The sequence below is a fragment of the Columba livia genome, chromosome 7 (genome assembly GCF_036013475.1).
Source record: "Columba livia isolate bColLiv1 breed racing homer chromosome 7, bColLiv1.pat.W.v2, whole genome shotgun sequence".
Taxonomy (NCBI): domain Eukaryota; kingdom Metazoa; phylum Chordata; class Aves; order Columbiformes; family Columbidae; genus Columba; species Columba livia.
The window spans coordinates 26,223,648-26,249,951 of NC_088608.1; the positions used below are offsets into that span (position 1 = coordinate 26,223,648).

Sequence of the window (26,304 nt, forward strand, 5' to 3'; positions counted from 1 at the left end):
ATGTCATATTTATTTTGATTTTTTTTTTTTTAAATTATATACTTTATGAAAGTCAATTTTAGTAAAAATTTATATAAGGAAGAGATAGTAGCTTGTTGGATGCTCTTGTTTTGCTGCAATATGGATTTCCTAACTAAAGCATTAAAAAATTCCCATCCCGCGTGTACAGGATTGCAGTTAGGAAATGCTGGCCTGCAAAGTTTCAGTTGTATTTTCTCCATATAGGTCTCTACACCCTGGCCTTCTTACAAGGGGTTAGAGGATCTTTTGCTGTAATTGAAGATAAAGATTGCCGGAACATTGCAAATAATCTTTCTTCAAGGAGTAGTATGAGATTTTGCAGCTTTTGGGGAAGAAAAGTATTTTCAGGAAGGAGTAGTGACCAGCATGTTATTGAATAACGTCACGGAATGCATCAGTAGTTTTCCTCTGTGATTAGCAAATAACATGCACTGACATTCGAATTACTAGTCTGTAGGTTATACTATGCCACTTTGAGTTTTTACAGGCATATCTGTCTTAAGGTTGAAACCTTCAGGGCATTAAATGTCATGTTTGAAGAAGGTACTGCTTTGTTTTCCTCTGACTTTTTTTTTCACTCTGCCAAATAAGGGCATGTTTGAACTTGCACGGATTATTTTTCAGCTAATTCCATTCACTATCCACCACTAAGAATTATGTGATACAAATCCTATACCTAGCCCATGAGGTTAAAATAACATTATTCATGCTACAGGGTTACTGGAATATTCTTCCTTTGTCCACGTATATTGACTGTTAAAGGATAGGTTTGGCAAATCATTAGAAATTTTCCGTAAGAAATGGTCTCTTTTTTTTGTCAAGGAGATGATGCTGAATTTTGTTTGTTGGTTCGTTTCCATAATGAAGGTTTGATTGTAAACTTAAAGAGAGGGAAATGCATTTTTCTTGAGGGTATATAATATAATGTGGATATTTAAGATAGCATATTTAAAATAGTATTATGCAGATTTTGATGATTGCTTTCTGTACTTTTTTCCCCAGTATTCTATAAAAAACTGTGAGTTTTTGTTATTTATTTGTTTCATTCCCTCAAGTCTGATGCAAGGTGGAATGATACAGGCAATCATTTAAAAAAATGAAAGAGCAGCATTACATGTTTAGTATTAGCCAGTAAGTAAACTGAGATGGAAAAAATGATCTTATAATGGCCTCTGAAATGCCTGGGCAAAGGGTTTCTATTTTGTAGGCTTCAGGATGTCTGTTATTAGTATTTACTTGGTCATTTAAGTCTCTTTCACTTGCAAGTTTATCTTTATTTGATATATAAGTTTTATTTAAGCTTTTTGGTTTTGTAATATTGATTATTTATTTCAGATTAGAGTACAGAAGATGATATTTAAAATAAATGAATCCTAAATGAGTGAAGTTCCACAGACTGTACCATTTAGTCCTGTCTGCTGCTTATCTCCCTTGCCCCAGAAGGGTGAATTTCTCAGCTTCCATCTTCCATAGTAACCAGAGTTCTGAGAACCAGGCTGGCTGAGGCAACAAAATAGCAGCAAATAAAAATGCAAAGTTGCTATGGTAATTGTAATTGTCATAGCTTCAATAACAGGTGTCAATTTTGAATTTTATTGAAATTCTTATTATTTATGCCAATATACCATACAGCAAGACATATGAAATAGAATTCTGTAATGAAAATTCTGGTTTATTATATTCTGTGAGTTCTCTTTTTTGTCTTGGATGGTGAAACATTTTAATATATAAGTTGAATGAAGAAGGTATCTAGTGGTAGAAAAAGTATCTTGCAACTACTTACCAAATGAGTACCTTACAACAGCAGTATGTGATGTGCACTTAAAAATATTTCAGTGGAATTTTTTTTTAATGACATAGGTATACCATCCAGTGTTAAAAATTACAGGGAAAAAATTCCATCTAAATTTTATAGCTGCTTTCATGCCTAAATGTCATGGCTCTTGCTTAGGTAGCCCACAAAAATATTTAAAGGGGAAGGCTTGTTTTCTTGATATTTTATCCATCTTACTGGGTGTGCTTGAAAGCATTTGGGGGTCTGTTCCCCTGGATATGTGAGTTGTTAGCAGCTTTATGGATTAGCCTGGTGCCATTCTTGAGTAGTTCTTACAAGTGTGATCATTCCAGGAAGGTGTTTATTGATTATGCAGTAGTAATCATGAAGGACACAGCCTGTAATGGTCTGATTTATTTTACTGATTTTGAAGGACCTTAATTTCATCAATATTTGGTTCACGTCAACATTTGTGGAATGAATGTCATGCTTACTAGTTTCTTTATGCGTCTGGTCTGAGATCTTTGTTGGAAGTGTAACCACTTACCATGGTATTACTCAGCTGTTGGCTGTAGAAGAGGCTTGTTTTGTTTGTTGTTTTTTATTTATTTAACTCATTAAATCAGTCCACTCTTGTATACAGCATGTCTTAATACAGAAAAAGCTGAAATGTTAATTTACTTACGCAGTAGTACAGATTTCGAATGCTAAGGCTGTCCAGACCATAAAATAACCCGAATCCAATAAAATAATTAGAAGCTCTAAAAGTTTGCATGTGAAGTGTGGTAATTTTTTAAACACATGAACTCAAGGTAGTGCTGCCATCTGTATCTGTACAAGTGGGTCACAGAGGTAGAATAGCTGGAATGCTATGTAATGTTTCCTTTGTGTTGTTTGTTTTTCCTTTCCTTGTTGTTTTCCTTTCCTCTTGCGTTTTTGCTTAATATTTGTGTTTATATATGCACACACATACATACGAAGTGTAAATCCATGAGATAAGTTCATAAAAAAGGAAAATTATTCTGTTTAAATGAAACAAGATTGTTGTAAGTAAATAAATTCAATGAACATTTGTTTTTAATAAAAACATCGGTAAAAATTCAGTGTTAATTTTATGTAAAGAAATGGTGCTAAGTCTCTAAATATTTTTGCTGGGAAAAAAAACACCAAAAACTGAAATGTATACCTGAGAAAAACAGTCTATTTCTAAAGTAGTGTGATTATTATTTTTTTTTAATTCCATTTGCTACCAAAATCCCTTTTAGAAGGGAAAGAGGCCTTGTTCTTATCTGTAAAATAGAGAACACTCTCTCCAGTATTTCAGTAGTTGGTCAGCTTCTCTGTACTGTTTGATATGGTTTTATTATAACATGAAACTGGATTTTGGGTCTGTTTTGAACTAAATGAATAGTTAGTATTTGACCTACTAATTTTCTTAGACCCTTGAAGTTTTCTCTGGATTATGTGCTAATTTGCCACAGGCAACCCCCTGTAGTTTGTCATTCCCCTAGATTTGAAGTCACCATTTAAAGATGGGTTTGACTCAATGCATTGGATTTTACGTCATGCATTTATCAATCTCTTTTTATTTATGAAGCCTGCAAAAAACCTGATCTTTAGAAAAGTATTGATCTTTTGTTGTGACCTGTGATGTCATGGGCTAAAATATTACGGGGAGTTGTTGTCACAGGGAGGTCTCGGGGACGGGGCGGATGCTGGGAGGAAGGAGACTGAGCAGAGCTCGGCCAGGACGGGAGGGCAGCGTGAAAGCCTGGAGAAACAGGAACTGGGGAAGATAGTTTTCAGAAATCAAAAGTGATGGGAGCAAGGATGAGATGTTTTTGTTTGAGGCTACAGTAGACTGGTTTATGTCTTTCCTATGTTGCTCTTTTGCTCAGCTCTTAAAAGCAAATGTATGCAGTTGTTTCAAGAGATGCAGCCTGCTGTTGATTTGGAACTGAGGAGGCAGGATAGAGCATGAAATGTTTTCTGAAGTACTATTTTGGGTTTTTCCCAGTAAGGCGGGAAGAAGGGCCACCTGAAGACTGTGGTGTGTGCTGGAATAGTGGAGGCATCAACATGAATGAGCTCCTAGTAAATAATTTATTTTCTTTCTTTTTTTTTTTCCTCTAACCAATATACAGATGCTTAAGGACTCTGACACTGTGGTCTGCATGTGCCTCTCACAGCATATACTATTGATGGAAGGAAGTGTTTCTCTGTATCTGAAATAATGCTTTATTTGAAGCAAATGTAAAAGAAGATCTTTGGAATGCTCTCAGATTTAGAATAGATATTTTTTTTTTCCAGCAAAAGCTCTCCAGAGCAGCCTGATGGGTGATGAATCCCCCACTTAGGTAACAGTGTATTCAGTTTTTTTCTAATTTCTAATCTGTTACAGTTTATCTTCAAATGAAGCAAGTGCTTGCTGGAGACAACAACGTTTGACTAGACGGGGTTGAACTGTCTCCTGTAAAATGACTGTAACAGCCTTTTGCTGTGTAAAAGGCACTGCTTGTCCCCCCAGGATCTAGCTTTAGCTCCTTCATGACTGAGATTTTGTTGATGGCTTCTGTGGAAATTGGTTGACCAGAAATAGGGCAATGGGAATACTGTGGTGTCCTACTTTCCCAGACACTGTTTTGCTGCTTTGTCCGTGGAAGTGTGTAATGTATTCTGCACCACTGCATTTTCTTTTTCCAAAGCTGTTCTTTTAAATATACATCTTAATGTTCTATTTTGCATTAAAATATTTTAAGGGAGTGCGAAGCTACAGAACTGTGCTGTATAGATTATGCAGTGGTATTGCCTTCACAGGACTGGCTGTTCATATACAAATGGAGCAAACGTTAATTAGCTCTGGGCTCCAATTTATTTAATACTTATTTTTTTACAATTTTGCATTATCTGAAAGCAGTTCTGTGTCAGTCTCCATAGTCAAACACTAGTGAACATCAACCCTGACTTGTGGCAGTACAATGCCAATCTCTTCTTTTTCCCAAGTGCATTGCAAGGAGCAGTCTGCACTTCCTTTAAAATTAGGCTTATCATGCTGTCATTTTGCTTAAAGATCAACCTAAACAGGGGCGAGTTTTAGCTGTGCTGTAAGCCGGGTCTGTCCTTATGCACTCAGGTTCTCTGCCAGTCACTTCATGGTTACAGGTAGTTACAGGGCTGTTTGCTAATTAGATGAAAGTTTTAACTCCCAGAGTGTTTCTGGAGAAGGGTGGTACAACTTTTAACCCTTTGTTAAATGCAAGAATGAAACTGTCAGCTGGTTGTCAACTTTCAAGTGTTTGTTTCTTTGTAGCCAGGCAGGATGATTATGTTTGTTCTCCTGTGTGTATGTTATTCTTAGAAAAATCTCACATACTCTTTTCCAGAGAAAATGATTTTTACTGCTTGTTAGGTATTTGTTTGCTGAATTTCCTCAGGCCTTTTGTGAACCGTGTGAGCTTCTTAGCTTCTCAGTTCAATTAAAATGTGTTGAGAATAAAATGTGTAGATTGTAACTAATTAACAAAGACAAAGTTTAAATTGCAGAGGGCAAAACATTTGCAGCGTTTCGTATTTTAGTAGTATTCCTATGTCATTTTAGGGAGGAAAAATAATTTTTTGCATTTATCTTATGCTATTATTTTGAATCAGAGGAGCAGCATATAAATAGCATCTAAACTTCTTTATAAAGAATCACATAATTAGTTTTTAACCGAGATACTCTGTTAGCAGTTTGGAACATACAGAACTGTTTGCATAGACTTAGAAATGTCATCATACATGTACATGCCCATCTGTATATAAATGTCTATAAATGACTGTGGAGTAAGGCAGCATTAAAGACCACTGATAGCTACCAAACGAAGGCTACATTAGGATGTAGGGGTTATTAATGAGATTTGCAGGTTATCTGATAGCTACGAGAAGCAAATTGAAAACTGCTCAGAGAGCTTATCCTCATGTCTGACAATAACTGTCAGAATATAGCCATAAAATAGTTACTAGGGTTTAGGAGTCACCTATTATGTCGTTTTAATGCACTATGCAAGGCAGAAAAATGTGTCCAGTGTCAATGTATTATACCCTAATAAAGAACAAAAGGTAACCGTGGGCTGACGTGCGCTGTGCTGAGGAGGGCTGGCTTCAGCATTAAACCATCCCTGTGGCAGTGAGTTGCTGCCACAGCTCACCTTCACATACATGGATTGTTAATGAGCTTTAAAGGTATAACAGGCTTTTACTTTTTATAGATATGCTTTTATAGTTTGGCACTGGCATTTCTGTAGTTTTAAGGAAATTTTAAGAAGTAATGGTTGGGCTTCATGGGCAGGAGGATTGTTTTATATGACCTTTTTTTACTAAAGCCAGATGTGTGACTGTGTAGATTATATATATTTCATGGATTTTTTATTTTTTTTTTTTCCTCCTCTTCCCTAGTGGTGATACACATGCAGTATTGCAGCGGATAATAAAACCTGATATTCTTGGAACATGTAATTTCTTCTTTACAGATCAGTGCACCTTTCATATCCTTAATTATATTAAGCCAAACTATATGGTGTTCTATGAATATAAAAGATGGAGAAAATGATTGTTCAGTCAGCGAAGACCAAGCAAATTGCACAGCACACATTTGATCTGTCTGGTTAGCCAGGAGCACCTAACACAGTGTAGGCAGTTTCCATAAAACACATGTAAGCATGTGCCTTTTCTGGCATGAGTTTGAACATTCTCTAGGCAACCACAAGAAAAGTCTCCTCCTAAGGAAGGAACTAATGAATAATTTAATTGTAGTTACTGTTCCCTCCACTCCGTAAGATAATTGCTTAATTGAGTAACTGTCTGTGTGCTTGAGAAGAGTAGCTGCCTCCTTTGAGGTGTAGAACCTCTTTTGCCACAGGACCTTCATGAGGATTAGGAGAAGGGATTTAGGACTGAGTTGCAGAATGTGTAGGAATATTTCCCAGGCAGTGCCCTGTGTGTGTGTGTGTGTGTGTGTTCACTGCTGTATCTCAGAGTTAATAATATGTGTAGTTTGGAACATATTGGTGCCTGTAAGGTCTCTGGCCTTGACCATGTTAATTAAATCTCAGATAAATATGGAAACCAGATGACACAATTATCTGCATGTAAAGAATTAGGAACAAATTACACAGGGGTATTATAAACAGAGATTTTTTTTTGCAGTGTTACATTTTGTACCTGGCTTGAAATTCCGAGCAGTCCTTTGGCTTAATTCTGTGATATGATTTCTGAGTTAGGACTGTGATGTGAAGCTAAATTGCAGGCATTAGATGTTGTTGCTGAAAGAAATGAAATGTCATTTTACTGTTGTGACATTTCTGAAGTAGCTAAATGTGGTAGAAGGCCTTGTTTCTCTTTGTCTCAATAACTGCTGCATTTGTCTGAACATTTATCAGCAAATGTTTAAATGTCGTAGAAGCTGGCATTTCCAGCGGACTCGCCACGAGACAAATCTCCCTTCCTCTGAGGCGGCACAAATCAAATTAGCTAAGACTGAGTTCGTTCTTCTAATTGTAGGAGTTCTGTCAAATCTATTTAATATTGCGATACAGCTGACCCACTTGTGTTTAGCAAGTGTAAGTGATGAGAAGAAAACCACAAATTTCATCTATTGCTTAATTTATCAGCTTTGGTTTTGTTAAACAGTTTACCAACAGTTCATTTTTGCATCTGAAATGTTTTTCAGTACATTTTATTGTGATTAAAAAAAAAACCCTACAACAGTCTTAATCATATTTGAGACTTAAAAGTGGCCTTAAGGACTCGTGCTTTAAGGTGTTTATAACAACAAAAATTAAGAAGCAGGATTTTCTTTACAAATTAGATTTTGTGAGCGTCAATAGGACGTTGTTAATAACTCAGGACTGCTATAGGATGCTCTGGTACACTCCACTTTACACAAAACAGTAGTGGAATGTGACTGGGGGGGAGGAAAATTGTTGTTACTGTTGAGTTCTGGCTTCTTTAGCTGGAATTTTGTATGTGTTGTCATTTCACTAGCATTTAGATTCTGAGGCATAATATTGTCTTCTGCCCTGTTACTGTCAAGAAATTGAAAGATTGCACAGAAGCTTCAAGTGACTTGTTGGCAGAACATATTCTGGTTGATAGTAGGAAATGTTAATTATTTGCTTGTGTATATGACTTGCAGGGAGGGAAGAACTCCCAGCCGTTTGGCATGCTTTCCTTTGTCAGGAAGACTCTTGTCTGGTAAGGGCAGAAGCAAAGAGAGCTGGGGATCAAGTCTCCTTTAATCTTTGTCTTAATATGAGCGGGTGTGAAGTGAGAGTTTTCCACGTGAGTAACCGCTGCTCACATACAGCCGTGATACACAGGTAATTACTCTTTCGGAGCTGGTGTTGCACAAGGCTGTGTCTGTTTTCTCATGGGAGACCTTTGTGTCAGTAACCCCCCCCAAGACTGCAGTCTGCATCTACAGCCGCACTTCTGCATCTTCTCATCACCGCCTCAGACAGAGTACCAGTTCTGAAAAAATGCTATGGCAATTTCTGAACCCATAGGAGAAAGAACTAATGAAAGTTGAGTGTGGCTAAAAGCAGACCATGGTATTTCTCAGTTCATTATGAGAGTGAAAATTGTATAGCTTTCTACATTTTTGCGGTCTTTTTTTTATTTTTATTTTTTTTTATTTCAACCAAAGGCCTCTAAAACAGTGGGTTTTAATATGGCTGCGACTAAGGGAGATGAGAGGAAGAAATATTTTTGCAAAAAATAGCCTTTGAATTTACTACCAGCTGGAGGAGGACTGTAGCAATTCCGCCACCCCTGTGTTTTCATTAGGCTTTTTGTTAGCAGGAAGTGGAAAAATACACATTAAAAGTGTGAAATGATTGAAAGAAAGTGTCTTTCTGAGTACATTCTAGGTTTTCATTTTTTTTTACAACTTATTTCAGCTGTTAATAATAGACTCATTTTCTCCTGACTTGACTGCAGCTGTTAAAATACTAGTTTATAGAAAGCATTTCTGGTACTGGTTCCTACTGGCATGGGCTTGAATTTTGTACTGCTGAATTTCTTATTTTTTTAAATACCATTTCATGAGATACTCCTGGCAGTCAAGCGATTACAGGGCAGAATATTGTACACAGTCTGGTTCCCTGTTTAGTAGCCTTTTAAATTGTCATTGGCCATGGGCAAATGGCCTGTATTCCAAGTTTTGGAAACCACTGGAATCACACTAGTACATGTGTAGCTGGGTCAGTCCTTGGAAGATCTGTTTAGCAGCCATAATTTCCTTACATGACTTTTTTTTTTTTATCATAACATGATGTTAAAACTCTCTAGCAACGGCCATTTAAAAGCATTTTTATTCTTGAAATATCATGCATAAGGAAAAAAAGACAGATGACATTGTTCTAAGATTATTGTACATTTTCTGTTTAATTCCATCAAAATATGTTCAAGTACTACTGGGATTTTTTTTCTTTTTTTTTTTTGAAAGTACATATTAATTTGCAAAAGAAGATGTAGACTTTTCTATAACACGATAGAGAATCAAACTGGCACAGCTGCTAAGCTTTGCTGTGTGTGCAATAAGTAGTGATAAATTAATGTAGCTTTTGTTGTGTGCGGGTTATTTTTTGCTTTAATATATGGTATGCATACAATAGATGTAAATAAATACTTATTTCAGAGAGGCCTAATTTGGATGTGTACTTTTTGATGGATTGCACTTGGCTTTTCCAGACCATTTCATTTAAATCAAGGTCAATGGTAGTAATCTCTTGGTGCAATGTCAATCTCAATTCTAGAGGAGATAACATAAAGAAATTGAACTATGATTTTATGTAGAGAAATTTCAAACAAACTTAGCCTGACATTTGACCTAAATAGAAATGCATATTCATAACTGAAGTATCTGAAAATATTTGGGTATAAAGTAATGCAATGGTGTTGAATAGTAGTATGTCTGTAATCAAAATACTGGAAAACTGATGTTATTTGAAATATTTTTAACGGTGGTCTGTAGGTATTTTAATTTATGATAATAACTTAGTTTCACACTGGAAATAACATGGTTTTCTGTCCATTTCCATGTACCTCCTGTCTATGAAAAGACTCCCTAATAGTTTATTTACAGTCAAGGTGAGAGAGACATTAAATGTAATTCAGAGCATCTTGAGACTGTTGTTCAAGCAGGCCTGCTATTTTCAACATACCACTCATCACTGTAATATGATCTCTGCAAGACACTCAGATCCTCTAATTAGCAGCAGACGGATACTATATAGAAGTCGCAATACAGAAAGGTGAAAACTAGACCAGAAATGTAAGTCAGGTGGGAGATGATTAAAACAGTCCAAGTGTCTGGATGCATTTGGTTATTTTATAATAATTTTACACATAAGTGTGTTATCCCACAGTCTGTAGACATGAGGTTCTCTGTTTTTAGAAACTCAAGGTCCATCCTTAACTGTGTGACCCAAGCCAGGGGTTACACTGGATAACAAGACCAGCTGTGATATTGGTGCGATACCGCAGAGCACTTGCAAGGCACATTGGATCTCGTGTTGTCACAGATGCATTGTTCAAGCTTCAACAACAGGGGAAGAATTGCTTTGTAATTTTGTTTTGGTTGCTTTTTTTGTTTGTTTGGGGTTTGTTTGTTTGTTTTACCAGGTTAGGTGTTATATTTGCTGAGTTTTCTAAACGCTTTTTGGCATCTTTGTGCACCATCTCACGGGTGTTTTCTTCCTTTTTATCCATGGTGTATAATTGTATGATTATCCCTCCCTTTGGCCAGAGACAGAGACCCTTTGTTGAGACAGAGATCCACCATACAGTGGCTGAAAAGCTAAGGCCTAAATTCTAGGACTTCCTTACAAATTTAAGGTATGGTCCTTAGTTATGATGTATTATGACCTCCTGTTTTTTTCTTTTTGTTAATAGGATCTGTTTTTACACTAAAAGTTCAAGTGAATGACATCATCAGTCATCAGTACCTGCGACAAGCGGTTGTAGAAGTGTTTGTCAACTACACGAAGACAAATTCTACTCTTACTGGAAACAATGGAGCAGTACTAATAAAAGTTCCCTACAAATTAGGATTAAGTTTAACTATCATATCATACAAGGATGGCTACATGTTAACACCTTTGCCTTGGAAGACTGCGAGAATGCCAAGTACGTAAGCGTCTTACAGTCCTATTATTAAACTGTATCTGTCGCTAATTAAATTTCTCTCTTCCTCAGCAGTCTAGATAAGTACTGTAAACTGACAATGACCGAATGAAGTCAGGCAAGGGAGGCAGTGCCTGTCAGTGCAGATGTAAGGGTGAATAATCTGTCAAACTTGTCAAAATTCTTATTGTTGTAAAACAGAAAATAGCCCTTTTTAACTCTTAAGTAGATTATATTGCGATACCATGAGTGTATTCTGCGAAATTGCTTACCTAAGCTTAGCAAAGGGCTGATAATGTGTTTTGACAAAAATCATGTTGTCCTTACTGATTCCTGGAGCGCCAGTGCTCTGAGTCCTGTGTAACAGGTATAACCTGTTATTAGAGCTTCCTTTCAGCAGTGTTTCCTCACAAGTTTTCCTGTTTAATTCTTGCATGATCTTAGAAAAGTGCTATATATTTTTTTTTAAAGAGATGGGCTTTTAAATATTTCAGCCACTCATTTATCCACAGAAGGCATAAGACAGTAGCGAACATACAACAGGTCTTCCTGCCTGTCCACTAAAATCCCTGCTCTATACAACAGTAGTTATTTATTTATCCAGTCTTCATAAACGCTTTTTTTTCAAATGCTCTATTCACTGTTCCTTCAGATTCTGAGATCTTACAGGATTTTTTTGGGTTGCACAGTGTAACAGATATTATCACTTTCCACAGTATACTCCTCTGTGACACTTTCGTTATTCCCACAAAGGCAAGCAAATCTGCAGCTGTTTGAAGATATTGTCTTAATTACTGGAAAACTGTCTGGTAAGTTCAGTGTATGCAGACGATAATCTAAACACTTTGTGATAACCATCTGTGCACATACAAAAAAAAAACTAAGCATGTTAATATTCTCATATAATACCTATCTACTCAGTGGCAGATTTTCGGTTAATTGTGTAGCTGTATGTGTGGCTGTGACAAGTGCTGGACTAGAAATACACAAACCATGGAGAAAATGGGTGAAAACAAGTTGTTATGCTGAATGGATTTCTGAGCAGTAATAAAAGCACTGTTTGTGTGTTTCACCATTGCTAAGACAGAGTATTACTTTTTACAGATGCCAAATCTCAACCAAGTGTTCAGTTTCCAAAATTTTTAATGAAGCTTCCAACAAATCACCATATTACAAATGTTACAGCCTATCTGACAGCACCAGACCAATTTTTAAAAGAGGACAGCTTTCTCTATACAACAGGAATTCTTCTAAATAAATCAGGTATGTAACCGTGTTGTTTAAGAATTTTTTTAGAAGAAGAAATCTTCAAATTATAAAGCACATGAGTGCACTCAGAAAAACATACACTTCAATTAAAAGGGCATTAACCTGCTTTCATGGCATGAAATCACAAAGCTTTGTTCTATAGGAGTAAGCTACAAACACAACAGGTAAATAACTGATGTTACTCTTTATTTGCTTCTGTGTGGTATGAGAACATAACATATATCTTATACACTGAAATATTCCTTCAGAGTCTGCTTTTTATATGTGTATGTATGTATGTGTTCAGGGTTTCATGAGACTTTGGAACTGGTTTAGTAAACACCTTAAAAATAGGGTTATGACTAGAGCATAAACTAGGTGAACCTAAAGATATCAGTGAAACTGCAGCAGTCGCTTTCAGCTGTGGGATTTCTGCATTGTCACTAGAATGTCTTGCTCTGGGAGCTTTACACTGAGCATGATGACTGAATAGAAGCTCTAATTTGGCTCACAGACAGTTAATCTGCAGAAGCCTGTTTGACACCAAGAGAGCACAATTGCAATAATGTTTTTGTGCATCTGTTTCACTGGAAAAGCAGTAAGTTGTTTCATGAGTCATTATAACTCTGCTTATATGCACTTGGATCTTTTTGTATTTGTCATTCTATCAGATACTTCTTTAATTTGCATAAATACAGTAATCTCTGGTAGACTGTACTCTGTGCAGTTCCATCTTTCTTTTGTTCTTTTCTTTCTGTTCCCAGTGGACCTGAAGCCATGAGGCTCTTAAATCATTGCAGCGCAGAAGGAGGCCACTGTATGGCTTGTTTGAATGTGTTATGCTCTCTTCTTTAATTTTACTTGAATTAAAATCACATATATTTATATCATGACTTACATATTGTGAACCTTTCTTACCTATATTTCACCTCGTTAAATGTAAAGCATAAGAGAATAAGCAGTGGTTTCTCCCCTTTGAGTTTTCCTTTCAATCTGTCTGACATGTGTTTTAAATTATTCATATATTCCTGAAGGAATAGGCTGCCTTTTAGGGCAGGTGGAAGCTAATTGATATCTGATGCATCAGGAGCTTTCTCACAACCAGCTTCTAACAGCTTGCATAGATTTAATGTTATTCTGGAACTTACTAATTCTGTTTCAGCTTCTTCCACCGTCCTGTCATATTGAGCATTCTGAAATATTTGCAAATTAGTGTAAGAAAAACAAAGGAAACAAACTTTCAGGCTGCATTGTAAAGCTCTGTATATGCAACGTTTCCTCTGAGTGCTTTGACAAGCCTCAAGATGAACCTTTCTGTTAATTGTAACTGCTAAATTAGAAATCCTTACAGGAAAGTTTAAGAGGACTGTTTAACTATAGAGAAAGGCAGCAGTCATATGTTTGCATGTGTTCCATTTGATTCAGTGCTGTGTATATTGCAATTATATAAAAAATCTTATTTATATTTGACATAGGTTATCTATTTTGCAATCTCTTCTTCGTGTACCCACAGGCCAAGTTTTACCTAATCATTGGTTCTACAGTCAGCATTGAACCTATATGTCAAAAGTCTGTTTCTCTTTTACAGCTTTGGTGTGGAAATGACTGGGGTTTATTTTAATAATAAAATTTTGAAAGTCCAGAAGAGCAGAAATGTTGATTTTTATTTGACCAATTTGGTGATAGCTGACTGTAGCTGGCTGTGCATGAGGGCTTGCCTTTGTTTATAAAGAGGACAGAGTCTTAATTTAAAATATTTTTTAAAAATACATTATGAATGGAAAATTACCGATGAGATATTTCTCACATTCAGGTTTCAAAAGCATGGAATTAGCTCCTCTTGCCGCAATATGCGTAAACATTCTTTTGGCTGGGAAAGAACTGAAGGTCAATGGTCCCATTCAGATCACACTTCCTCTTCCCACAAGTACTGTAAAATCAGGAGATGCTATACCTGCATGGACATTTGATATGAAAACTGGTAAGTGGGCTAAGTTATTTGTTATTCTGCCTTATAGCACACGTATATAGTTTTGGGCACATGACACTTTGTCATGGAACAGTGATGGCACTAATATATGTGACGTAGTGGTAAATAGTCACCAATTTTATTAGGGATTCTGTATTGTTTTTTGATTGAGTAGCCTGAATTGTTCTAAGGAATTTCCCTGCTTTCACTACTTCAAAAAGCTTTGGTAAAATTCATTAGTCTTCCTATTGAACAAATGTTTAATGTAATGGATTTTTATTTTCTTGGTAGGCTGAGGATTCAAGGAACACACATTTTGAGTGATGTTAAATTTTAAGCCTGGTATTTTTGTGAATGCTTTCTTAAAAGAAAACAAATCAGATTTAAAGATTTGGATGCTCTGTTTCGTAGCATATAGCTCTAAAGATCCTTTGATGCTAAAACTGGAATAGTCATTACTTAACAAAAACAATTGAGAAAGTGAAATGAGGGGCAAATAAGAGTTATCAAAGGTAACAACATAGTTCTTACAGTATGCATGGGAAGAAGAGGCTGGGGACTAGACATTCTAAACCTTTTGTCATCCCTTCATGTCTAATTTTAGTCAACAGTGAGTAATGAGCTACATACACTTATCCCATTTGAATGTCCTGTATTAGGTGTGTGTGTGCATTAGTGTCCTGATTGCCTTACATTGTACGTTATACTTGCCATCACGCTTCATCTTGAAATATGCAAGTGAAGAGGTAAGTGTCTTACTCCTTATTAAGGCAAAAAGCTGTTATTCAACTGTTGAAAGTACAGGAGAAAACAAACTCTAACAAAGCTTTGTTTACATGTTCGAGAAATAAACTCATCATCGTAATGAAGAACAACCAAAGAACGTTAATTTGAATTAGGAACATGCTAATAAAAAATTGGCTAGCTTGTCTCTTGGGGAGAGAATGAATAAAATAATTTTGACATAAAAGATTAAGTCCATTTATACACCTAGACTTCAGAGGACTAACTGGTGATAAGAGATATAATTCTTCATCAAAAAAGCGGGGTTAGTCTGACATAGTCAAATAGCACAATATGTTTTAATTCCTTACTGCCACAGCCACTTTTGCCAGCTCCTCTGCTCATCAAAATCAATACAATTAAATTAAACAGTATTCCCTGAAAATATAACAAACAGTTTCAGAACAAAATTAGGCCTTGGTACTTCTTTTTAAAATTTTCTATAAGCTTCAATGATTGTTTGCTGCTATCCTTATCTACAGTCATGCTGAATAAAGCTATAGCTAAATGGAAAGTTAAAGCTGAGCTATTTTAAGTCACTAAACAGAAATCTTAGGTCAACAACATTATTAAAAATAAAAGTTGACAGAGCTAGAGCAGCTCGGCACAGGGTCAGGTTAGAGTATAAACCAGGGTAAGGTGTGTGTGGGTGTTGAGGGACCTACTCAGCGTGCCTACTTAGGTGTGTTGGCCTTAGGGATAGAGCAAGAGCAGGAATGTGGCATGCTGACCCAATAAAAACAATTAAAACAGTAGTTGTTTTCCTCTTGGACTCTGATAAAGGTTCTGTGAATGTAAATTGTTTGTGATGGGTGCTCACTGAGTTGTGGTGTTCGCATGGAGCATTCATTGCTGCTTTCTGAGGAAAGAACAAGGAGGGCTCTGGACAACGAGAGACATTTCAGGCATAACTCCCATTTTTTCTTCCACTTCCTTAACTCTTCTCTGCAGTGAAAATTTGCAGCAGTATTCACTGTTCTGAATATGTATTCTTAAATATGTTTCTTCTACCTTTCATCTGACATGTGCAAACTACTTTTGAACGTAACTGGGTAATACCAAGGCATTCCTTAGTCAAGGTTCAGGTGACTGAGGACAGCTGACCACCTCAGCTCTCTAGCAAGCATTTGAGAGTGTCCATAAGGAGCAGTAGCCCCCACTCAGATGAAGAGCTGTCACTGCACTGAGTGATAAGGCTCTGGCATCCAGGATGTTGCATGTAGAATGTCCCCAGCAAGATGCTGACACGCACTTATAAACTCTGAAGTCCTTAGGTAATATGTCATAATGATAATCAGGGCTTCCGTGTTAGTATTGTTAGGGGTAAAGGAATAGGTCTGTGTTTGATGTTCTGTAGACTGATCCACATGCGCCAGAAAAAAATAATAGAAACTGCTTTTGCATGTCTGCTCGTGCAGCATTCCCTGGGGTTACTCCAAGTGTCATAGTACTGAGATTGTTCCAGGAAAATGAGCTTTTGAAACTATATTCCAGCTGCTGTAAATGCAGAATTTGTTGATGTATATTGAATGTGGTTTCCTTTCTACTAAATTATTGCCTCATTAGTACCAAAAGTATTATGTGGGATTTAACAGAATTAAAAAAAGAAGGCTTGCATTGCAACATTTAATTGGGAACAGTATCCCTCTGTTTGCCAGTAAATCATAGTGAATATATGCTTACTCATAAATCACATGTTAACGTTTCTCTTAATAAGTTCTGTTTTCTGTGGAGTATATTGGAGGAAGATATAATTTACAGAAGAGGACAGCAAAGATTGTGCAGCTTCTTATAGACTTGGTCAGTCAAGATAGAACTTTTGGAGACCTAGACATTTTTTTGCCTTTTGTATGTGTTAATTTATGGTTTTTTGTTTGGTTGTTTGTTTTAATCTGCCTGTAAGCAGCCCACCCTCTGTACGTGTAAAACGATAGTTTTGGAGTATAGTGACATCCTGCCTTAGAGTTGATGGGACAGAGAATTTGAGGATCTGTTGTTGCATCCGTATGAGAGTTCAGGGTGGAAGACCCTTCTGGCTGGTGTTGCTCCTGAGTCTGGCCAAGGGGTTTTCCAGGTACCTGAGAAGCCACCTCTGCAGGTGGTGGCTGCTGTTCCCTCTGCCACCCCACACAAGCACCAGGAGAGGCTGCAAGTTTTACTGCTGGATGATACTGTGTGTGTGTGTCTGTGTGCGCACATATGTGGCATGTTGTCAGTTCTCATCTTTATCTCCTGTCTGGTAGATACTTCTTTTTGCTTTGCTGAAAGAAAGGTCCTGGAGGAAAATGAAACTTACAGGGCTTACATGAATTATACTGTTTGCATGCTTTGGTTATTGTTGTTCTAAAAAAACTAGTCATTCTCCCTTCTTCTCAATATTTGCTTTTGAAAATGTAAGGTTATTTATGAGGTTGTTTTCTGTCTTGAGAATTTCACAGATGGCCCATAAGAAATGTGGTCAAGTGCTTTCAGTACAATTCTGTCTCTTCTACTGCATGATTTTATTATTTGTAGAAGCTGGCATAACACGATACCTGTCCTTTGCATTGCCAAACAGATGGTGTGGGATCTGTGTCTTAATGATAGACCTTCCTTAGGCTAATTGAACTGTTACTGCCTTGGGGCAGGGAGCAGGACAGAAACACTCAAGACAAACATTGTTTATCCTGTTGTAGTTTATTATATTAAAATGCTTTTCCACTAAGTGCTGCTAATGTTGAAGTTGTATTCATATGCTTAAATCACCTGCTCCTTGATTTTTTTTTATTTTTTTTTTTTTTTAGTAGTGGCCTTCATACATGCTTAAGCTCATATAATCTGATTTTTTTCAAATGATTTGTGTGCATATCTATGAAAGACACTTGTTAATAGAAAATGAATTGTATTAAATTAATTATGGTAAGTAATGTTGATGCTTAGTTTCAAAGTAAATGTCCACACTGGGATATTTACAATGAAATTGTCAAGAGAGAAAGTTTGTGTGTTTAGCTAAAGCTGTGTAATGAATAGCATGTAGGTCAGAAGTTTCAGGTTTTCTTGTGACCTTGTGTATTTTTGGTAATAGCTTAATTGCTAATGGTTTGAGGTACAGAAGATCCTACATGGCATTTATAATATTTTGCCCTTTTTTTTTTATTTCCAGGTGCTTGGGTAAGCCGTGGGCTGGGAATGGTGAAGGAAGCAGATGGTCAGTTAGTTTGGACATACACTGCTCAACACTTGGGCTACTGGATAGCAGCTCCACTGCCTGGAACAAAAGGTACTGCAACAACTGGCAAAGAAATTACTGAGTAACCCAACTTACAATGTATCATAAGGCTGTTAGCTTGATTGCTTTATTTACAACAGAAAGGAAAAAACGACATGCAGTTTCAACAGTTGGATAACTTTTGTTTGAATGCTGCTAGTGTGTCTTTGTGCATGTAACCATTTCCTAGAACTTCAAATGTTGTAAGGGGCAAAGTCTAGACTGTACTTATTTGAACTTACATGTTTATTCTGTCGCCACCTTTTGGAAGAAGCCTGCAAGAGAGCTGTGACTATAGAGTCTGAAAATCAGCAGGGCTGTATCTCTTAGTATTGAGGATCATATATGACACGAGGAAATAAAACAAGAAAATTAGACTTGGGTAGAACCATCCCAGGGGATTCTGTTTTACATAGACTTGTTGCATTTTTTGGAAATTCATATGAAGGGATTCTTATTGGAGAAATATTATGTCAAAATTTAAAACTAGTACTTTCCAACAGAAGCACTAAATAGAAAACGTAGACCATGTTTCAAAGTCAGTTTGGACAACTAATACACAGGTAATTTGACTGAAATTGAGTAGATGTCATGACAAGGTGTTAGTACTTGAGATGATCCTTTGAAGATCCACTATATTGTAACCTCTGTTTGTATGTTTACTAGTTTGCTGAGATAGCAAGGTGAAAAGGGAAGGATGAACATAGTGCCATAGGAACACAAAATCATTGGAAAACTGCAGTTTAATTCATTAGCTACAGCTCTGCATATCAAGGGAAATTATATATTTTTGAGAACTAATACTTGCCTGGTTTTGTTTGACAATCTAGAATCCATTATTAGTGCGGTTTCCAAGGACATAACAGCCTATCACACAGTGTTCCTTACAGCCATACTGGGAGCTACTGTTGTCATTATCATTGGATTTTTTGCTGTTCTTCTTTGTTATTGCAGGTAAGCAAAAAGAGAGGCTATAAGAAGCTCAGCATGAATGGAATTTAAGGTTGATAAAATAGTCTTTTGAAGTTGAGACTTGTTTCCTTAGGTAAACTATAATATGTAGCCTACTATTTCTTCAAAAATTACAGTTATTACAGAACTTTATTTTGTGATGTACAGTGTAAGTTCTTTACCAAAATCTAATATTCAGCTTTGGTAGACTAGAGTCTAGTGATTTCCTAATATGCTGTACAGTCACCTTACATCTCTTTTGCATAGGGACAAATGTGGTCGGGCACAAAAGAAGGAAAAAAATACAACTAAGCTGGAGATCATAAAAAAAGACCAGACAACATCAACAACTCACATAAATCACATCAGTGCTGTCAAAGGGTCTTTAAAGTTGGAGGATAAGTCACAGTTATATACACCGAAGATTTCTTCATACAGCCCTCAAAGAAGGATGTCTATAGACACAGAAGATGGAAAATCACGAGACAACTTTAAAATCTACACAGAGGATGCTTCTTATCAGTCATCCTGTCAGACTGGTCAGGCAAGAAATTCGGGCCATTCATTGGAGCCTAATGCTGGACTTAGGAATTTACAGCAGCCGAAGCATAGTAGCAGTGCTACTTCCCAGGCTCCTAGGGACATTCAAGACCCAAACAGATACCTTTCAGTGAAAGAGGAGATGTATGGGCTTTCCCATATCCCAGAACATCTAATGCATGTTTACAATCAACCCATCGCTATTCTTCAAACCTCTGACCTTTTCCACTCCCCAGAACAATTGCATCCTGCTAAATCAGCAACTTTGCCAAGAAAAGGGCAGTTAGTGTATAGCCCCATGGTGGAACCCGTGAATCGCGAGAGTTACATGCAAACATTACCAAAAATGCCAGTGCACTCTCATCCACAGCCTTCCGCCTGCAGAGACGAAAACAGTGCATTGGATAGTGAAGAGGGCTTACCTTCACAAACATCAAACTGGGGCCGGTACACTAACAGCTTACTGGAGTCTGTCTCTGTTCCTGGGACATTGAATGAAGCTGTTGTAATGACTCCATTTTCATCTGAACTCCAAGGTATTTCAGAGCAAACACTATTGGAACTCTCTAAAGGAAAACCATCTCCGCACCCTCGAGCATGGTTTGTGTCGCTGGATGGAAAGCCGATCGCTCAAGTGAGGCATTCTTTCATAGATCTGAAAAAGGGCAGAAAAACAGAGAGTAATGATACCAGTCTGGACTCTGGTGTGGACATGAATGAGCATCATCCTAGTAGGAAACTGGAGAGAGAGAAAACTTTCGTTAAAAATATGCCACATTCTAAGATCCTTGACCTGGAAGATCTGGATCTGAGTAGCAGTGAAAGTGGGACCACTGTTTGCACTCCAGAGGACCAGGCTGTGAGGCCCATTCTGGATGGAGGGAACGGGCCAGTCATGGACCAGCATGATGAAGAAGGTCTAAGAAGAAAAACTGTATCAGTAAGTCATGAAGCTGGTATCCCTTCTGCTAAAAAAAGGGACAGACCATCTATTACAAAAAGAGATAGCAAAACCAATATCTGGAAGAAAAGAGAGGAGCGGCCACTTGTTCCTATAAACTAAAACACAATGTGCTTTGTGGTGTTGCTCTCTTTGCTGGTTATTGACCTCTTGGCTGCTTCTGTAATTCTGCAGTGTTGGGTTTACAAGGGAAATGTTGTTTTCCAGTAATGAGCAAAGTTACTGGTTTTTTTTTAAGATACTGGTTGAGTTACTAAACTTCAACTGGGCAATTGATATTCAATGTGAATTGAAAACAGGGAAATGCAACTATTAAGATTTTCCAGTTCCTAATTTTGCTGGCAGTATAGGGAAGGCCCACATTTTAATTAGCCTGTCATTCTTGGACACACCTCTGGGAATGCACGGTGAGAAATGTAGGCACACCTTTTAATTTTTTCGTACTTGTTGCTGTTGTGTTGGCATTGTTAAAGCCATTCCTCAGCCTTATTCCTAATCAATGTGACCATCTATACAGTATTTTATATGTGAACTTTTCTAGCGATCTGTTCCTACTTCTTTGTATAATGTAAAATGTTTCATCCGTTAGTCCCACGACACCAGCAGACGAGCTCTGTTGGATTTACCAGCAGAGCTCCATAGCGTTGCTGCCCTCCCTGTGTGCCCATCCCTGTGCAAATGGTTGCCATTCCATGTAGTAGTGGCAGAAGGGGGAATTATCCAAACTCTGTGGCCAGTGCACGGTCCCCGCTGTCTTCAGATGTTGCCCATCTGCTTTTTTACAAGCTGTGGACATTAATGATTGGCATCTGCTATGAAGCAACCACGTCCAGCAGAAAAGGTCTGGTTCTGGTAGCACTCAAAGCTGCTGCTACTCCTGATCCCAGTGTCTTGTCTTGGTTTTGTTCTCAGTTAAGATATTCGGTTCTGCATGCTGTTGGGCAAGCTGAGCTCCACAACATACTCTTGAATCCCTGCAGGTTTGTAAGTTAGAGTTTGTCCCAGAATCAGAATACACCAGCTTGGACAAATTATGCCTTTGAAACAATTTTTCTTAGCAAGGAAGTTTGTCATGGTTGCTTTTTATTTTATGTTTAAAAAAAATGGAAGATCATTGGAGGTTCATGTGCCTACATTTTGCCAGCCTGAGCTACTTTTGTCTAGGTTGTGCATTGCAGAGGGGTTAAACAGGCTTTAAAAGTTGGGGGTTTTTATGAACATGAGAGCAAATCGCAAAATTTGGTCTGTAATGCAATATATATAGTACTTACGACTCAGAGTTAAATTTACCAAAAGTCATGAATGCATGAAATGTAACTAAGATATGTATAGAGGAAGGAAAAGGCCATCAGAATATTCTTTATTTTTAATGTTTATCTCGTCAAAGTGATTGCTTCAACTTTGGCTAACAGAAAAGTAGATGCATCCCTTAATGTGCTTCATATAGTGTATCAAATGTCTTTCTGTGGCTTTGAAGTTGTTTCCCTGGTGAAATAAGTTCCAGCATTTTGGCTTTGGCAGTTTGATTATAAATCATCCTAAAAAAGCATTATAAACATTTCCTTTGGAGCTTGGCTAAGGTTCTATACCAAGATGCCTGCATCTGAATTGTGGGGTGAGTTGCACTCGGTTGTCTGCCCTGTAGTACACTCAAGAGTAGGGAAATATCCCTAACATTCTGTGATATTGTGATACAGACTCCTGTAAATGACTTTATTCATGTGAATTCAAAGGAATGAAGTTTTGCACTCCAGTGTTCTCGCTCTGCATCCAGGTGGGTATCTGGGCACCAAAGTAAAAAGATTAGAAATGTTGAGAAGATCAGTTATAACTTTGAGACTTGAAAGTAACAGTGCCAAAAGACAGACTCATGTCACGCAGCTTCTCGTCAGCTCTGACAGCTGATCAAGAGCAAAGGGCAGGGTTTGATTCTGTTCCATCATTCTAAAGGATCTTGTGGCTATCTGGATTAGTCACAATTTAACCCTGCACATACGGTAGTGCCAAATGGCCCCTTTAAAGGCTATACATCAATGAGGCACTTCAGCTTGTAGCCAACAAAGCAAGGCAGAACAGAACAGATCTTCTTGGAAGAGTTTCTGGCTGCTGGGCTTCTCGGTAGTAGGAAGAAAGATATGATAAAGTTTTCTGAAAAACAGGCACTCCATCGTACATGGGATTGATATCCCTAATGGATAGTAGCTCCTCCCTTGCCAAACAAGGGTGTGGACATTTCTTTTAACAGAATATTTAAATGATTTTCTGGAGAGCGCTTGCTGCAGTTCTGGTGATACCCTTTCCAAGGCTGTCATTAGCTGTTGCTTCTCTCCATGCCAGTCAAGTGACAGCTGTCTTTGCTTGCTTTGGAGATCCCATCCACCAACTTTTCTGTGTGTAACTTGCTAGAATTTTTCGCATAATGTCTTATGCTGCTGGTAACACTTGAAAAGGCTTTTCTAGAGTTGAGTCTTATATTAAAAATAAATACATATCTTGTTTTCTGTGTCAGAATATGATCAAAAGATTCTGTAGAGAGAAATTATTGCTGCAGTTGTATCTGCAAAGATAAATGCCACATGGAAAGAGGTGGTGGCCCTAACCACACAATGACAGGGAATTTTTCCTTGGCCCTACCATGAGCATTAATCTTGGATTTTAAAAACTCTATATAACTCTAAAATTATTAGAATTATTCTTCATATTTATATTCAGTATGTACAGAATATATTATCTGAGTCTTCATCTTCCAACTGTATGTTGGAATTTATGCACTGGAGACCTTTATTACTTATTAGCAGCTGGAATTCTTTTTGGTTTTAGATCATCAAAAAAAGGAGTTTGGCTATACTGAGTTCTAAGAATTTAAATACAGAGGTAACAATACATGATGTGTAACATGTGGAAAAGACAAAATGTGATCATGAAATTTGTGGTCAAACTAATGCTTTTCTATATTTCTATGTATGATATCAACATATGAATTAATAGGAATGACTGAATTTATTATTTATTTTTTTTCTGTTGGCTCAGTATTGCAGCACGAACAGAGTGCTCAAATGCTAGTGCTAGAATTAGGTCCATACAAAAAGTGGCAAGGATTCATGGCATACTGCTTTTGGAAAGACCAGGGAGAAATTCAGCAGTTTTACCTTCTCTGAGTCTGCAGGTTGATTACTTTGAGAACAAGAAGTGGGCCATGCCTGAAGCACCCTTAACTAAGCCCCTGCTCAGGAGAGGGAAATGAGTGGCAAATTTGGAAAGGATATATTAACAGCTTCTTTCTGATGCTTGTTTCCAAACTGCTAGGTATTTGTGCTTCAGTGGAATCAATTCTTTTTGAAGAATACAAATATTTGCAAGAATTAGGTCTCAGTTCTTCACAGGATGCCTCTTGAGCTATCAGCTTTTGCAAAAAACCCGCATATACGTACGTACAGTTTTTAAGTGAAAGGTGTTGGGTAGGTACAGAATAGTCAGGACCAAAGTCTGTCATATATTTAAGGTAAAAAGCAGTTAATAAACTCCAGGAGTTTCCTCACTGTGGTCGCAGTACATGATGTCGAGATTCTTCTTGCAGAAGGTTATAACCAGTTCCAGGACTTCCCTGGTTTTGATAAGGTGGTTAATGGAGTTAGTCAAGGCTTGTTTCTACAGATTAAGTCAGCTGGCTTGGATCAGTACTTTGATGTATCACAAATTAAGGCTAAATAGTCTGCAGCTATATGCACATTAATCTGGATATGTTACCTAGGATAAGCTAATTGGCAGTAATTCTCAGTTTGCTATCAAATGTCACATATTATGGAAATTTTTAAAAAATGGAGGAATCACCTAAATATTCCATTTGATTAACAGGAAAAAAAATTACAGTACTGTCAGAAAATAAAACAACTCTATCTTACAAACCTGAAAGCACAATCAATTTGGTAATTAGAGACATTATTTACCAATGTAGAGCTAGAGATGATGCACAAAAAGTAATCCAGGATGTAGGAATGAAGATGTTTAGTTGTCTGCTTTGTTTTTATGCAGGAATTTGTACCAAAGAGGATGAAATGAATGGGCACCAGTCTAATTACCCATCTAATGCTGTACAAATTAAAAGGCAGTACACTATATCTGTTGTCTAGTACTGCATGTTAGGAAAATTGAAAGGTAAATAAGCCTGCTGAAGTGCCTTTTTTTTCACCAGACTTATTTTATCAGTGAGACATCTGACTATCTGAAAAGCACATTATGTTTGTGTTTTTTTTTCTGTTAGCCAAAAGAACCTCAATTCATACTTAAAATTATGTAGCTTTTATAGTATTTTAAAAGGCAGATCTAGTGTTCTTTATGTTGGAATACTGACTCCTGCATGTCAGTTATAATGGTAGTTGTTGTAAACCCTGTTGTCTTTTGTTTTTTGGGGTTTTTTTGTACTTTGTTTGAAAAGAAATCAAAAAATATATCTTTAGCAATGTGAACAGTATTACCTTTTAAAAATGCACCTACGTGATCTCATTCAACTTCATATGTCAAGAGTAAGCATCCTGAAGTCACTGGATTTACAGGTATGAAACTGACTGGGATTTTAACTTCAAAACCAAAATTAATATATGTTTGTATATAAAAACTATTATCATGTTAAAAATCCTTTTTTTTTTAGCTGCTAACATCCTTTGCCAGTAGAAGTACAAAGTATATAGAGATAGGTACTTAATTCTTATTTTCTAGAACCAGTTTTTATCTCAATTTGGAGCCTAACCTGTATTGTTTATATAACCCAAGCTTCTGCTTTTTTATTTTTTTTTTTTTTTTAATTTCAGTGGAATAATGCAAAGCACAGTCCTATACCTACTGATTAAAAATGAGCATTCTTTCATAGTAGTTTGCACTAATTTGTGCCACACTTCTAACAGTAGGCAGCTATATGTGTGTTAAAGAATTTATATGAAAGGTGGTTTAAATGACTTTAATCTGACCTTCATTTTCTATTAAAAGCAGTGTTCAGTGTGTTCCGATGACCAAAAAACAACGGCTTCACTTTTTTTTTTCAAGACTGGCAGGGGAAAACTATTTCATTATTTTTAGTATTAGCACTCTCAGCTTGAAAATTATTTTACCAAATGAATTTTTTTCATTCAGTTTAAGATTTATTGAACATTCCTATATTTTCCCCCACCCCCCACCTCCATGTACTGGTACTTTATTCCCCAGTTAAATGATCCAGTTCCTTTGAAGCACTTGTTGCACTTCAGTCCATATTAAAACACTAATATTTTTACAACACCTTATTGTGTAGAAAGGTACTTTTTAGTGCTTATTAGAGCATGGAGTTCATCAAAAGCCTGGCTCTGAGATGCTGAACCACAGGTGAACTAATGGCGCTGACTGTGCTCACCACCTTGCACGTTGGAGCCTTGTATTCAACAAACACTTCATTACATGGGCAATCATTTTCAAAAACACTCTAGTATGGATATTGTTTATGTAAAACTTTCTTGATGTTCAGCATCCTGGTTTTAAGTATTTCTACCTTTTTATATTTTGTCAGAGGTGTATTTTCATCTCTGTATTTACTACAGTCTCAGTGTATCTGTTGCCTAAAATGTAAGATTTGTAAAATGTTATAGCTTATGCAATATAATAAAAGTTTAAAAAAGTCA

The 26,304-nt window shown here is 36.9% G+C and overlaps 1 protein-coding gene across 1 annotated transcript in view; it reads left to right on the plus strand.

The window, feature by feature from the left end:
• FAM171B (family with sequence similarity 171 member B) overlaps window positions 1-26,304 on the plus strand; it is a 37,552-nt gene extending 11,248 nt beyond the window's left edge. The window contains exons 2-8 of the mRNA XM_065068921.1: window positions 10,727-10,960; window positions 11,674-11,766; window positions 12,062-12,220; window positions 14,019-14,186; window positions 18,100-18,216; window positions 19,035-19,158; window positions 19,423-26,304. Of these exons, the coding sequence (XP_064924993.1) occupies window positions 10,727-10,960; window positions 11,674-11,766; window positions 12,062-12,220; window positions 14,019-14,186; window positions 18,100-18,216; window positions 19,035-19,158; window positions 19,423-20,758 (2,231 nt within the window). The 3' untranslated portion in view covers window positions 20,759-26,304. The remainder of the gene's footprint in view (window positions 1-10,726; window positions 10,961-11,673; window positions 11,767-12,061; window positions 12,221-14,018; window positions 14,187-18,099; window positions 18,217-19,034; window positions 19,159-19,422) is intronic.